Here is a 13,900-nt window from a genome sequence, read left to right as displayed (position 1 = left end):
TGCCGAGCCATCTATCTTTCCAGCTCCGTGGTACCTTCCATTTTGAGACGGTCTCACTCTGTAGTCCTGACTAGACTGGCGCTGACTGCGTAGACCAGGCTAGCCTCGAACCTCCTGCCTCTGCCTCCTAAGGGCTGGGGTTTAAGGAGCCCATCACACTGTCTGATACCTTTTTTAAAAAAGCTTCAACTGTTATCTCCTTACCCGGATGTGTGAGGAGCCCAGCCGCTGTACGGTATTCTAAGAGCAGAGTATGGTAAGAAATTGCCAGACTGCTGTCTTACGTAGCTAAGGTTCCCTTTCCCACCCGAGACTGCCGTGCATCCCTATTGCTCTGAGCTCTCAGGATCGGGGACATTGAGCAGCCTTTCAGACAGGAGGGCAGTGAATACCATCAGTAGCCCGTGTCTGTCTGTCAGGCTTGTTGCTTGTCTGCTTGGGCAGTGCTGAGGACTGAACCCAGAGCCTCATGGATTCTAAGTGAGCGCTACAGGATGGAGTTACAAACCAGCTTAGTGCATGTGTAATTTTTCTTTTGTAGATTGTAGGTTTTTTTTTTTTTTATGTGTTTGAATGTTTCACGTGTCAACGGCATGCATGCAATGCCCACAAAGGCCAGAAGAGGGCGTCAGATGCCCTTGGAACTGGAGTTACAGACGGTTGCGAGACACGTTCTGGGTGCTAGGAACTGAATTACAGTTCTCAGTAAGAGCAGCCCATGCTTTTAGCCGGTGAACCCTTTCTCCAGGCCCCATTTCCAAAAAAGTTTAACTTTTATTTATTATTAATCATCATTAATAATAATAGAAGCATCAGGAAAGTTCGTTCCAAACTCATCCCACAAGATCAGCAAGATCCTACTATCCAAATCCAAAACATAAGAAAGCTGCAAATCAGTATTTCTCATGAACACAGATATAAAAATCTTCAACAAGATATAAGGAAATTGCTGGGTAGCAGTGGTGCAGGCTTTAATCCCAGCACTCAGGAGGCAGAGGCAATTGGATCTCTGAGTTCAAAGTCTACAGAGTAAGTTCCAGGACAACTAAGGCTACACAGAGAAATCCTGGCTCAAAACACAACAACAGCAAAGTATATATGTGTGTGTGTTTATGTATTATATATACACATATACATATATGTGTTTATGTATTATATATACACATATACATATATATATATATATATATATATATATATATATATATATAGAGAGAGAGAGAGAGAGAGAGAGAAATGGACACTAAATGAACTTTACCTCAGGATAAATTCTAATTTATCAGAGGCATACAAGTCTGGTTCAACCTTTGAAAAACAACTGGTACATAAACATGCCAAAGAAGCCAGGCAGCGGAGGTGCACACCTTTAATCCCAACACTCGTGAGGCAAAGACAGGGGGATCTCAGTGAGTTCAAGGCCAGTCTGGTCTACAAAGTGAGTTCCAGGACAGACAGGACTGTTTCACAGAGAAACCCTGTCTTAAAAATCAGGAAAAAAAAAAAAAAGCCAAAGGAAAGCAATCACAGGGTCATATCAATGTGTGCATAAAGTGCAGGGTTCTAACACCTGTTCATCATAAGAGAAAGCCACCTCTTTATGATAAAAGAGAACTAGAGCCTGGGGGTGGCTCACTGGGAAAAGATTCTTGCCACCAAGCCTGGCACCCCTGGACCCACACGGTGGAAGGAAAGAAGCAACTCCAAAGTCTGCCCTCCGACCTCTGCACACGCACCGCCATACACGTATAAACACATATGTGCGCACACACAAATACTGTAATTTTAAGAGCTTTTTTCAAACCTCTTGTAAACGAGGCATGGAGCAGAACTCCCGTAACTCACACAACACCTGCAGCCCACCTTGTGACCCCTGGAAACGCCAGCTTCCGTGCCACAAGAAAGTCAAAGAAGCCCTGCACTATTCTGCTCAACAGTGCCACGAGGACATATTACATGGGTTGAGGAAGACGGCATCAATGGCTTTTGTTCATAGATTACAGAAAATGATGTAGAAAAGATAGTAGAAAATTTCTGCAATTTACATAATGTGGGAGCTACAAACAAAACTCAGTTCCTCTGCAAGGAACTCTTACCCTCGGAGCCATTTCATCTCTCCAGTCCATAGGCAATGCCTCTCTTTATCCCTGATAGCATTCCTTAATCTGTTGTCTGCAGCTGCTCCTCTGTTGGGAGCTGCAGACCCTCAGACCCTGACTTTCTATGACCCCTTGTTTGCCAGAGTAAACAACTTGTTTTTCTATGCTTGCAGCTCATCCGAGCACAAAACCTTCATGAGTTCCTGACAGCAAGCAAGTGGTTTCTGGTGGGCTTGCATTAGAAAATCCCAAGATCTAGGACGTGGCTACTAGTTAAGGAGAGCACTATATAAGCTGCCTTGAACCATAATAAAATTGGCTTTCTTGCTTCAAGAGTGACCTGGGTCTCTGTGAGTTCTTTACTCCCCAGACCCTTGCCCGACTGTGGTTCCAGATGGTGCGGGCACCACACTCCTGCATTCTTTTTATTAGTCTTAGACCGTGGCTCTGTCTCCCTCAATTTATTTTATTTTTTTTTAAATATTTATTTATTTATTTATTTATTATGTATACAATATTCTGTCTGTGTGTATGTCTGCAGGTCAGAAGAGGGCACCAGACCTCATTACAGATGGTTGTGAGCCACCATGTGGTTGCCGGGAATTGAACTCAGGACCTTTGGAAGAGCAGGCAATGCTCTTAACCTCTGAGCCATCTCTCCAGCCCTCCCTCAATTTATTTAACTTGTTTTAGATTGATTTATTTTATTAGCCCACATATATGTCTGTGCACCGTGTGTGTGGTACCTATGGAGGTCAGAGGAATATTGGACCTTCTAGAATTGGAATTACAGAGATTTGTGAGTTCTCATGTTGTGTGGGTGCTAGGCACCAAACCTTGGTCCTCTGCAAGAGCAACAAGTGCCCTTAACCACCAAGCCATCATTGATTGGTTGATTGACTGACTGATTGATTTTCAGGGGTGGTTCTCACTATGTAACCTTGGCTGGCTTAGAACTCCCTATATAGATCAGGCAGACCTCAAACTCATAGAGATCCACCTGTCTCTAGCTCCCGAATGTCGGAATTAAAGGTACATACATACCACCATGATACAGGCTCCCAAAACTTGTCTACACTTGAACTTACTTGGTAGCCCAGGCACGTCTTTAACTTGCCATCAACATGAATCAGAATTCCAGGTAGCTGGGACTATTACTGACCTGTGCCAATTAGCCTGGCTTAATGAGATGATTTCATAAAGCACAGAAGTCTGAGTTGGTGGGGTTTTCTCCCTGACCTTAAACACTCCCGTCTCTTGTCTGAGATGCTTTGTGATTACTGGATTTGTAGTTTGATGTCTGACATCACTTTGGGGCAGTTTCTTAGTTGTTCTTGTTTAAATGCCATTTCTGTTCCCCTTCTGTCCCCTTCCTTCTCCTGCTGTTCTCGTCTTAGGTATGTTATCCTTTGTAGCTGTCCTGCTACGGTGAGGCCGTCTGCTCTGTGTTCTCGGCCTTTCTGTCTCTCTGCTTGTGTTTTGGAGATTTCTATCGTCACATCTTCAAGCTCAGTGATACAGAGATGATTGTATCCTCAAGCTCTGAGAGTTACCATTGATCTCATCAAAGGCTTCTGTGTGGCTTCTGCATTTTGGTGCTCATCAGAGTGCAGACAACTCATGGCTGAACACAGGGTCTCACACGCTGAGCACAGGGAGCTCATGGCTGAGCACAGGGAGCTCATGGCTGAGCACAGGGAGCTCATGGCTGAGCACAGGGAGCTCATGGCTGAGCACAGGGCCTGCACATGCTGAGCACAGGGAGCTCATGGCTGAACACAGGGAGCTCATGGCTGAACACAGGGCCTGCACACACTGAGCACAGGGAGCTCATGGCTGAACACAGGGAGCTCATGGCTGAACACAGGGTCTCACACGCTGAGCACAGGGAGCTCATGGCTGAACAGAGGGTCTCACACACTGAGCACAGGGAGCTCATGGCTGAACATAGGGAGCTCATGGCTGAACACAGGGTCTCACACGCTGAGCACAGGGAGCTCATGGCTAAACACAGGGTCTCACACGCTGAGCACAGGGAGCTCATGGCTGAACATAGGGAGCTCATGGCTGAACACAGGGTCTGCACACACTGAGCACAGGGAGCTCATGGCTGAACAGAGGGTCTGCACACACTGAGCACAGGGAGCTCATGGCTGAACACAGGGTCTGCACACACTGAGCACAGGGAGCTCATGGCTGAACATAGGGAGCTCATGGCTGAACACAGGGAGCTCATGGCTGAACACAGGGTCTCATACGCTGAGCACAGGAAACTCATGACAGGGCCCGCACACGCTCACAGTGCAGTCTAACCCCAAGTTAGACCCTCAGCTAAGAGTCTTCATTTTCGTTACATACTTTTCTTAGTCTCCTAGCATTTACTTTGGCACTTTCTTGTGATTCCCCTTTCTGCTTACGTTCATCTGTTTTACTTGGAATTTTCCTCCATTCCAGCCCTGAGCATCTTAATCATGCTTTCCAACAATTGCTTGTAGCAGTGCAACATCCTTGTCATATCTGGCCCTGATTGGGATACTTTCCCATGTGTTTTCCACATCATATCTTTAACCACTTGGGGTGCCTTACTACGTCTTGACAAGTGGACATGATGTATGCATGGCATGAGAGAAAACATGGTAACTGGACCCTGAGTCAGTCATGGGAAGGTGTGCGGCAAAGATGTCTGTCCTATAACACTGGGGTTGTCTTCCCTCTTTGTGACCCTATCCCCTGGACTGTGAACTTCACGGGAGTGCCTCAGTTATTTCTCTCTCTTATTTGGGATAAGATAGCTAAGGGGGAGATGGTGGTGAGGTGGAGGGCTGGGCAGATCCCATCCCTCACATGTGAAGCTGTGACTGTAAAGGGGAATCCCTCTTCCCCAGGTAAGATGAAACTCCAGCAGGGGACCCCCCCACCATGACATCAACGACATCGTTCCTGCTGAGTGCAGGCCTTTCCTCTTTCTGCTGCCAATATGGGACTGTCCCTCTGTTCACTGTTCAGGCCCAGGAATGTTCCTGAGGTAAAATATAGCAAGTTCAGGGTGTCCTTAGTTCCTGACCTAAGTTCTTCCTGGGCAGTTTCTTCTGAGTGGGCAGGAATTGGTGACAGTGTGGGTTTTCCCTCCCCAGGACTGGTTTAGGCTTGTGGCTGGTCTTCCCTTCCATGTTTGTGATTGCATCTGGTATCTGTCTCCAGTTTCTCTAATCCAGTGTGTGCCCCTGTGTGTAGGGGGAGCAGGGGCAGGTCATATTGTATCACATGACTTCACTTCTTTAATAGATTCAGGACTTACTTTTAAAGATTTATTTATTTACTATGTGGGGTATCTTGCCTGCATGCACAGATACTTGCACCACATGCATTCCTGGTGTGATGGACCCTGAAACTAGACCCATCTGGACAGCTGTTAGCGGCCATGTGGGTGCTGGGAATCGAACCCAGGTCTTCTAGAGGAGCAGTCAGTACTTTTAACTGCTGAGCCACCGCTCCAGCCCCAAGGGCATGATTTGTTTTGTTTATTTGTTTGTTCAGATTTTTACTTATCAGAGGGTACAGGGGTGACTTCCCAGCTCCTGATATGCTACACTGGTAACTGTCACCCTTTTATACTGAAGGACTCCAAGCACACAGATGTGCAGTTTTAGGTTCAAGGTCCCTCAGGCAAGGATTGGGCAGAGGTTAGATACAGCAGGAGAGGAATGGCGTAGCTCTATGGTTTAAAAATTGGTAATTTTTAAATTGTGTGTGTGTGTGTGCACACTCAAGAGAGAGCACACACCGACACTCAGAGCACACACCCACACTCAGATGTGTTGGCTCTCCTAGAGCTACAGTGTCGGGCAACTGTGAGTCAAGGGTCGTGAGTTCTAAGAACCAAAACTGGGTCCCCCATATTATTTAATCTTAGCTCTGTGGCAACAGGACATCTGAGCCCATAGGATCATAGAATCTTATTCATAGAATGAAAATACTGGGGCTAGGGAGATGGCTCTTGCAGAAGATCTAGGTTTCATCCCCAGCACCCATATGCCAGGTCACAACTGTCTGTAGCTCCGGTTCCAGGGGACCCAACACTCTCATGCAGACCTACATGCAAGCAAAAACACAGGAAATAAAAATAAATAAAATTATAAAAAATGAAAATACTAACATCGGTAGTCTGTTTCAGCAATGGCATTCTGAGATATGATAAAACTAAATTTCCGGGCTGGAGAGATGGCTCAGCGGTTAAGAGCACTGCCTGCTCTTCCAAAGGTCCTGAGTTCAATTCCCGGCAACCACATGGTGGCTCACAACCATCTGTAATGAGGTCTGGTGCCCTCTTCTGGCCTGCAGGCACATACACTGACAGAATATTGTATACACAATAAATAAATAAATATTAAAAAAAAACAAAAAAAAACCCTAAATTTCCTACTTCTGGATGCTAAGATTCTACAGGAAGTCTGCTTTCGACATCAGTGACGTAAAGCTGGGCCTTGGGTCCTCGTGTACCTAAAAACATTTTTTAACATTTTTTTCTTCTCTCTCTCTCTCTCTCTCTCTCTCTCTCTCTCTCTCTCTCTCTCTCTCTCTCGTGTAAGTACACCTGCACTCCCAAGCACATACCCACGCACAGACAAATATGCAATTAAAATAAAGCCACATGGCTGGGCACGGTGGCGTACACCTTTAATCCCAGCACTCAGAAGATAGCGGCAGACCAATCTTTGTGAATTTGAGGCCAGCTTGGTTTAGAGTTCCAGGTCAGCGAGGGGTACACAGCACAACTCTGTTTTAACAGCAGCAGCAGCAGCAACAACAAAAACAATGTCATAATAATAATAACAATACTAATAAAGTAAAGTTAATATAGAATGGCTGTAAAATTTTATGGAGGGGCTCTGGCAGTCCCACATCTGCCCTCTCCCAAACCTAGTGGCAGAAAGGCAGAGGTCAGTCACGGATGAGTGCCGCCCCACCCTGGCCAGCAGCAGACAGGAAGGACAAGGACGAGCTGCGGACTCACCACTTCTCCTCTTCGACTTGCACACCCACGGACTGGAACTTACTGGGTGCCTTGTTCTCCCCTGGCTTCTCAGGCTCGTCAGCATCATCCACCTGAGGAAAGCATCAAGCAGACAGGGTTGGTCCTTCCCATCGCCTCACTCGAGAGGCAAATGCGCTTCCTCCTCAGGCTTCGGTGCTGTGTGTGGGTGCTCTGGGACTTAGGATGTCTTTCATATTTGTGCATCTGCAGTCAGCAATCACTACATTAGTTAGCATGTCCTCTGAGTTTGCTAATATTTTTTAAAAACACGCACTCACATGTGTGTATGTGTGTGTACCTGAGCATATGTATGTGCACCACATATGGGAAGTGCCTGGGGAGGCCAGAAGAGGGCAACAGATCCCCTGAAACTGGAGTCACAGGCTGTGAGCCATTATGTCAGTGCCAGAACTGAACCCTGATCCCCCGCAAAAGCAGCAAGTGCTCTTAACTTCGGAGCCATCTCTCCAGCCCCCAACTCTGCTGATTTTTAATAAAACACAGTTTTACGTTGGGCAGTGGTGGTGCAAACCTTTAATTCCAGTACTGGGAGGCAGAGGCAGGTGGATCTTTGAGTTTGAGGCTAGACTGGTCTCCAAAGCAAGTTCTAGGGTTACATAGAGAAATTCTGTCCTGAAAAAAATAAATAAATAAAAAAGCAAGCAAGAGAAAAGGTGGGCTGATGAAATGGCTCAACGGGTAAAATCACAGGCTACCAAGTCCGACAACTGGAATTTAATCTCTAGGAGCCACGTGCTAGAAAGAGAGACCCAAGGCCCACATTCGGTCCCCTGACTTCTTGAAGTGAGCCACCCTCCCACCACTAAATAAATAAGCAAATGTAATAAAAGAAAAAAATTAAAGCAAAGTATAGAGTATTGTAAGGTATATGCTAATATCAGGGCAGAAAATAAGGAATAAGCAAAACATATATCTGCTAGAGTATTCACAAAAATCAGTACATGCAAATACTGAGTGTATTGATTTCTCCCCAAAAGAGAACTGATTGCATCTTATCATCATATATATATATTTTTTTTAAGTTTTGGGGGCTAGAGAGATGGCTGTAAGGTTAGGAGCACTGACTGCTTTTGCAGGAGAGCCATGCCCACGGTGGCATACATCTGTCTGTAACTCCTACTCAAAGGTAGCCAGTGCCCTCATTTTAACCTCCACAAGCTCCTGCGTGCACGTGGTGCACAGACATGCACCCGGGCACATTCCACAGACAGGCACACACAAAATAAGTACATAAAAGCTAAGCAATGCTTTGAGTTTTGAATGATAGATTAGCTACTGAAAATAAAATAAAATGAAGAAGGAAAAAGAATGGACTAAACGCTGAGGAAACAAAAGCAAGCGATCATTCCGTGACACTAATTTAGTGCCAGATAGAAAGGCAGATATTTTAATCGCCATGGTGAAGCGTGTTACATCAACTTTCTCACTGTAACCATGGTTATGCCCACGGTTGAGTGGTACTGAGCACATTCATATTGCTGTGCAGCCACCACCAAGAGCCACGACAGAATTGTTCAGCATTCCAAGCAGAGACCTGTGTCCACAGGAATCTAGGTTGTGTGTGTGTCTTGTGGTATGGGGCCAGGTGGGGTGCCTGCCAAGGTGTTCCCGTGGAGTTCGGAGGACAACTCTCAGGAGCATGGGCTCTGGGTCTCAAGCTCAGATGATCAAGTTTGTGCAGCAAGAGACTTTACCTTCAGAGCCATCTTGCCAGCCTGGGATTTAAAGTTTTAAACACCTCATTCTTGGGTGAGCAAGATGGTTCACTGGGAAAAGGTATGCTGCCAAGCCTGTCTAGCTGAATTAGACCCTGGGGCCTGAATAATAGAAGCAAAGAACCCTCTCCCGCAAGTTCTTTTCTGACCCTACATGCACGCCGTGGTTCATATTCCTCCCACTCTTCTACACACATGATAAATAAATTAAACATATTTACTGTTTCTTAGTGCTGGTAATGTATGCCTGTAATCTCACCATTTGACAGGTAAAGGCATCTCTTAGTGATGGAAGGGAAATTTAGCTGCCAGTGGGAACCAGGAGATGGGGGCAGGTGGTTGGCTTGGTCTCGTGACTCCTATGCTGTCACCTACTCCCAAGCTTCTGTGTGACAAGCTCTTTGGAAGACCCCACCACTTGCACTATGGTAACCTGGAGGGTCTTGGAGGGCATCTGACTCCCCTCTGTGAGGGAAGGATTAATGGTCCTTAAAGGGGAACTCTGCAGAATGGACCGTGAAAGTGCAACGGCAGGGTGAAAATGTGCCCACGCCTGGCCTTCAGCTGTGCCGAGAGTGGGTTCAGTGCGTCTGTGACCCATGGTCTGCCCTGTAGAGGGATGACTGTCCAACAGGCACCTGCAGAAGGCACCACAGACATGGATGCGTCTTAGGGTCCCCCAGACGGGTGCAAAAAAACAAAGGATGGGCTGTCGAGATGGCTCCGTGGGTAGCGGACCTACGGCTTAGCCTCACGACTTGAGTTTCATGCCCAGGACCCACATGGTAGAAGAAGAGAATCAAGGCCTGCGAGTTGACCTCTGACCTCCACATGTGTGTTGCTGCAAGTGTGTGTGTGTACACATACAATAAATAAGATCAGATGGGTGTTATTTTAGAAAACTCATAACACAGGAAAATATTTCCATAGTACTTCCGCTGTGGAGCATGAGTTGGGAAAAGGAAAGAGAGCAAGGAACCGAGAAGTCTCCGAGCTGGCTACTGCATTTCATGAAACGCACGATTAAATAGCCAATGACGACCCTGGGCTTTCTGCATCAGTAGTAGCTCCGCCCTTGGTCTCCCACATCTGTGAGTGATGGATCATGTTTTGTTCTCATATGGCATTTCAATAGGGTTAGGCATAGGGCAACCTGATGGTGACCACAGCGATGCTGCGCCAGGTCGTCTTTACAAATTTGGTAGCATGAGTGTGCAAGTGTGTGTGTGTGTGTGTGTGAATGTGCATTAGTGTATATATTGTGTGAATGTGTGTGAGTGTGTGCCTCTGAGTACGTGTGTATGTAGTATCTGAGTGTTTGTACATGGGGGTGAATATGTGTGTGTATTTGTGAATGTGCATGAGTGTATATATTGTGTGAATGTGTGTGAGTGTGTGCCTGTGAGTATGTGTGTATGTAATATGTGAGTGTTTGTAATATGGGGGTGAATATGTGTGAGTGTGTATTTGTGAATGTGCATGAGAATATGTATTGTGTGAGTGTGTGTGCCTGTGAGGATGTGTATGTAATATGTGAGTGTGGGTGAGTCCGTGTGAGTGCATGTATTGTATGAGTGTGTGTGTGTGTGTGTGTGAGAGAGAGAGAGAGAGAGAGAGAGAGAGAGAGAGAGAGAGAGAGAGAGAGAGAACGGGCATGTTCAGGCCACAGTACTGCACTGGAGGTGGAGGACATGCTGTAGGTGGTGGGTCTCTCCTTCCTCCCATGGATTCTGCAGATTGAGCTCACACTGGCAGGCTTGGCAGAAGTATCTCTATGTCCTAAGAAGACACCAAGGACACCACAGAACTGGCATATGAGGAACTCACTGTGGCAGCAGGCATGGGGCCTGCATGGTGCTGGGCCAGATGGGCTCCCGGTACTGGAAGAAGTGGGCATGAGCCCCATCCTCGCCCACAGCTACCTGCATGGGTATCTGCTGGCAAAGGAAAATTCATTCTCTCCAATGGAGTCTCACTTGGTGGACAAAACACTTGGAAGGGGAGGCCCCGGCCCACAACAACACGAACTCAGTGGTGGTTTTTGGAGGTTTGTCTGTAATGCTTTGTCAAGGATTTTTTTTTTTTTAAAACTTACAGGTCTTTTATTTTGTGTTTTGTATGGGAGCTTAGTGTGTCGACATGTGTATCTACATCTATACATATTTCTTGTGCTTTTTCTTTGGTCCCCTTTTTTTCTTTCTATTTTTTTGATTTGTCCTGTTCCGGCTTATTTATTTCTGCTTTATTTTATTTTTATGTGCATGTCGTTTCCTAACGAGACAGAGAAAGAAAGCATGTGGATTTGGCCAAGGAGGTGGGGAGGATCTGGGAGGAGTCAAAACAAAACAAAACAAAACAACAACAACAAACTAGGAAGAGGCAGACATCCTAGTACTCAGGTTGTTTCAAGGGTCCAGGGAGCTGTTACCTGAATCCCAATAGAGAGGCATCGGTTTTTCTTGAAGTCTTTCTTCCTGTCCTCGGTGGCGACAGTGGCTATGGTGGTGGCAGTGGTGGCAGCAGCGGCATTATTGCCCATGTGTTGACTTGCTGGGCCGTGGATCTGGGCATTTGCGGCCTCGATGGCGGCCGTCAGAGCCTTCATACTGTCCAGGCTTTCGGTGGAGTTGCTGAGGCCAGACTGGCTGATCATGTCTCCGCGCTGGCCCTGTCCATCCATGTAGGCATCTTGCGCAGACTCTGTACTACTCTGGGCTGTGATAGAAATGAAAGGTTTCGTGGTGGTTCTGGGTGGGACTGGAGGTGGTGTCTTCTTATATGTTGTAATGCAAGATGACACTGGAAGACAGCGAAAACAGACACTGTGATTTCTGCGTGCGTTTCAGGCTTCTGACATCGTCAGTGACAGCCCCTGGAAATCGCGGCACGGGAAACACTCAGACGCTGAACTTGAACACAAGTCCATGGGCAGGATAAGTGAGGTCTTTGCTAGGGTTGGGGCGGGGAGGGGTCATAGAGGTACTGCTTAGGGGTAACACACCATAAAGTAGTGAGAGAAGCCTGGAAAACACCCACCTCTGAAATGGGCGTTTCTAGACAGAAGTTATACGTCAACATGAACTAGATATGATTGGTCAGTGGCAGAAGCTCTCAGGTAGCAAGGGAGAAAATGAGAGGAAGCTCGGGACAGCACATACAGCTAAAGCCAAACAAAGCAGCTGGCTGGAGTTGATTTTGGTGGCTGGTAATTAACACTGAGGCGGAAATAAGAGGTTGGGAGCATGTGCATGCGGACCCTAGTGAGTGTGGCAAGCTTGGGCCACATCAGCCACCGTAGCTCCCCGGATTATACCTGCCAACACTGAGTTCCTCCTTGCCTCCTAATGCCTCTCTCCCATCCTCTGTGGTTTCTGTCTGTTCTCCTACCTGTCTGCCTTCCCGTCCCCACCCCCCCACCCTTGTTTCATTTTTCGGATAGGTACTCACTATATAAACTTCTGTTCAGAAGCTTTGTTTGCTGGGCACAAGTGCTCACTAAGAGGACCCCATCCCTACCCCAACACAGTTTTATAACACACTTGCTTATAAACCGACTCCGAGAATCTCTCAGTCTCTATATTGCCTCCTTGAAGAATCAACCTAAGCCTTCCTTCAGGGCGACTTCGTCAAGTGTCTGAATGCATTCACCCTGCTATTTGCCCATGTCCTCCTTGAGACTCCAAACATCTGGCCACAGTTTTCAGCATCTGGAGAACCGTGGCTGCTTCTCAGCTTCCCATTTGTGGAGCACGATTCAGAAAAAAAGGGACATAAAAAAAAATTTCCCCGTAGGACCTTCTGCCAGCAAAGAGCCAGCCCTGGGCAGTGTTCTGAACTCTGCTCTCCCACTGTCTCTCCATTCCGTTCCCATACCTTCCCCATGCACACACGGCCGGTACCTCTGTGCTTACAGCAAACCCACACGACTCTATCTTGTTGCCTTGGGTCCTAGCTACCACTTGAATAATCTCACCTACTAAAATACTCACTTCTGTATTGCCCATGCTTCCCCAGGTCACTAAAAAACAAAATCCTTAGCCAGAGTGGTGGTAGCTCCTGCCCTTTAATCCCAGCACTTGAGAGGCAGAGACAGATGGATCTCTATGAGTTTGAAACCAGCCTGGTCTACAGAACAAGTTCCTGGACAGCCAAGACTATAGAGAAGAACCCTGTCTCGAACTGTCCCCCAAATAAAATAAAATAAAATCCTCTGATGAACCATAAACAAGAGGGTCCCATTTCACCGTCCTGTGTGACTCAAATGATTTCCTTAACGATAAAAGAAAGGGTCACAGCAATGGTGTTTTCCTAGGCATTGCCTGAGAATCGAAGGAAGAAACCATGTGCTGTCATGTTACAGTATCACATGCTCAGGAGGTGTGAACACACGCAATGGGGTCACCTTTGTTATGTGGTCAGATGCTCAGCAAACACAAAGAGAAACCTTCCACACACACTGACTGCCAGGCTGTCCCACAGATCCAAATACTGAGCTATAGACAATTCAAGTCAACTCCCTCTTTTCCCTTTTTTCTAGCTAATGTTCCTGAGGAATAAGTCCTCCAGGAGAAGATCCCACTGGAAGAAGTCCCTGGTGCCTTCGGGGTCACGGCAAGAACCTACATGGACTCAGGTCCAACCCGTTGCCTCACAGTTGAGCCTCTCACTAAGTTACGGGAGCTGGAAGGGACCGACCGCTAAATTGTCTCACTCGGCTTGGTTCATGTACCTCTAGCCCCTGTGATGCTGCTTCCTGCCTCCCAGAGAGAGGTAAAGGTGGCAGTTGTGTTTGTGATACCCCTGTCTCAGTCATCGATCTGAAGACCCAGAGAGGTTCAGGAAGGGCGAGGGCCATAATTAGGATATCCACTCCCACCTGAACCTCAGATCACGACATGATTTCTTTCTGTGTAGCTTTGGAGCCTGAACTGGAACTCACTATGTAGCCCAGGCTGGCCTTGAACTCACAGAGATCCGCCTGCCTATGCCTCCTGAGTGCTGGGATTAGAGGCGTGCATCACCTCCGCTTGGCA

General features: G+C 47.0%; 1 protein-coding gene across 12 annotated transcripts in view; it reads right to left on the bottom strand.

Annotated features, from left to right (window-relative positions):
• Dlgap1 (DLG associated protein 1) overlaps positions 1-13,900 on the bottom strand; it is a 763,362-nt gene that overhangs the window by 42,019 nt on the left and 707,443 nt on the right. For 10 of the 12 annotated variants that reach the window (XM_057758281.1, XM_057758279.1, XM_057758280.1 and 7 more), the window contains 2 exons: positions 11,296-11,666; positions 7,111-7,202 (listed from right to left, as the gene is read on the bottom strand). In XM_057758281.1, coding sequence (XP_057614264.1) covers positions 7,111-7,202; positions 11,296-11,666 — 463 coding nt within the window. The remainder of the gene's footprint in view (positions 1-7,110; positions 7,203-11,295; positions 11,667-13,900) is intronic. The other 2 variants (XM_057758282.1, XM_057758291.1) reach the window with 1 other exon arrangement.

Source organism: Chionomys nivalis, chromosome 26 (assembly GCF_950005125.1).
Source record: "Chionomys nivalis chromosome 26, mChiNiv1.1, whole genome shotgun sequence".
Taxonomy (NCBI): domain Eukaryota; kingdom Metazoa; phylum Chordata; class Mammalia; order Rodentia; family Cricetidae; genus Chionomys; species Chionomys nivalis.
Note: the sequence above shows the minus strand (reverse complement) of the source record. Positions and strands in the feature narration are given on the sequence as shown.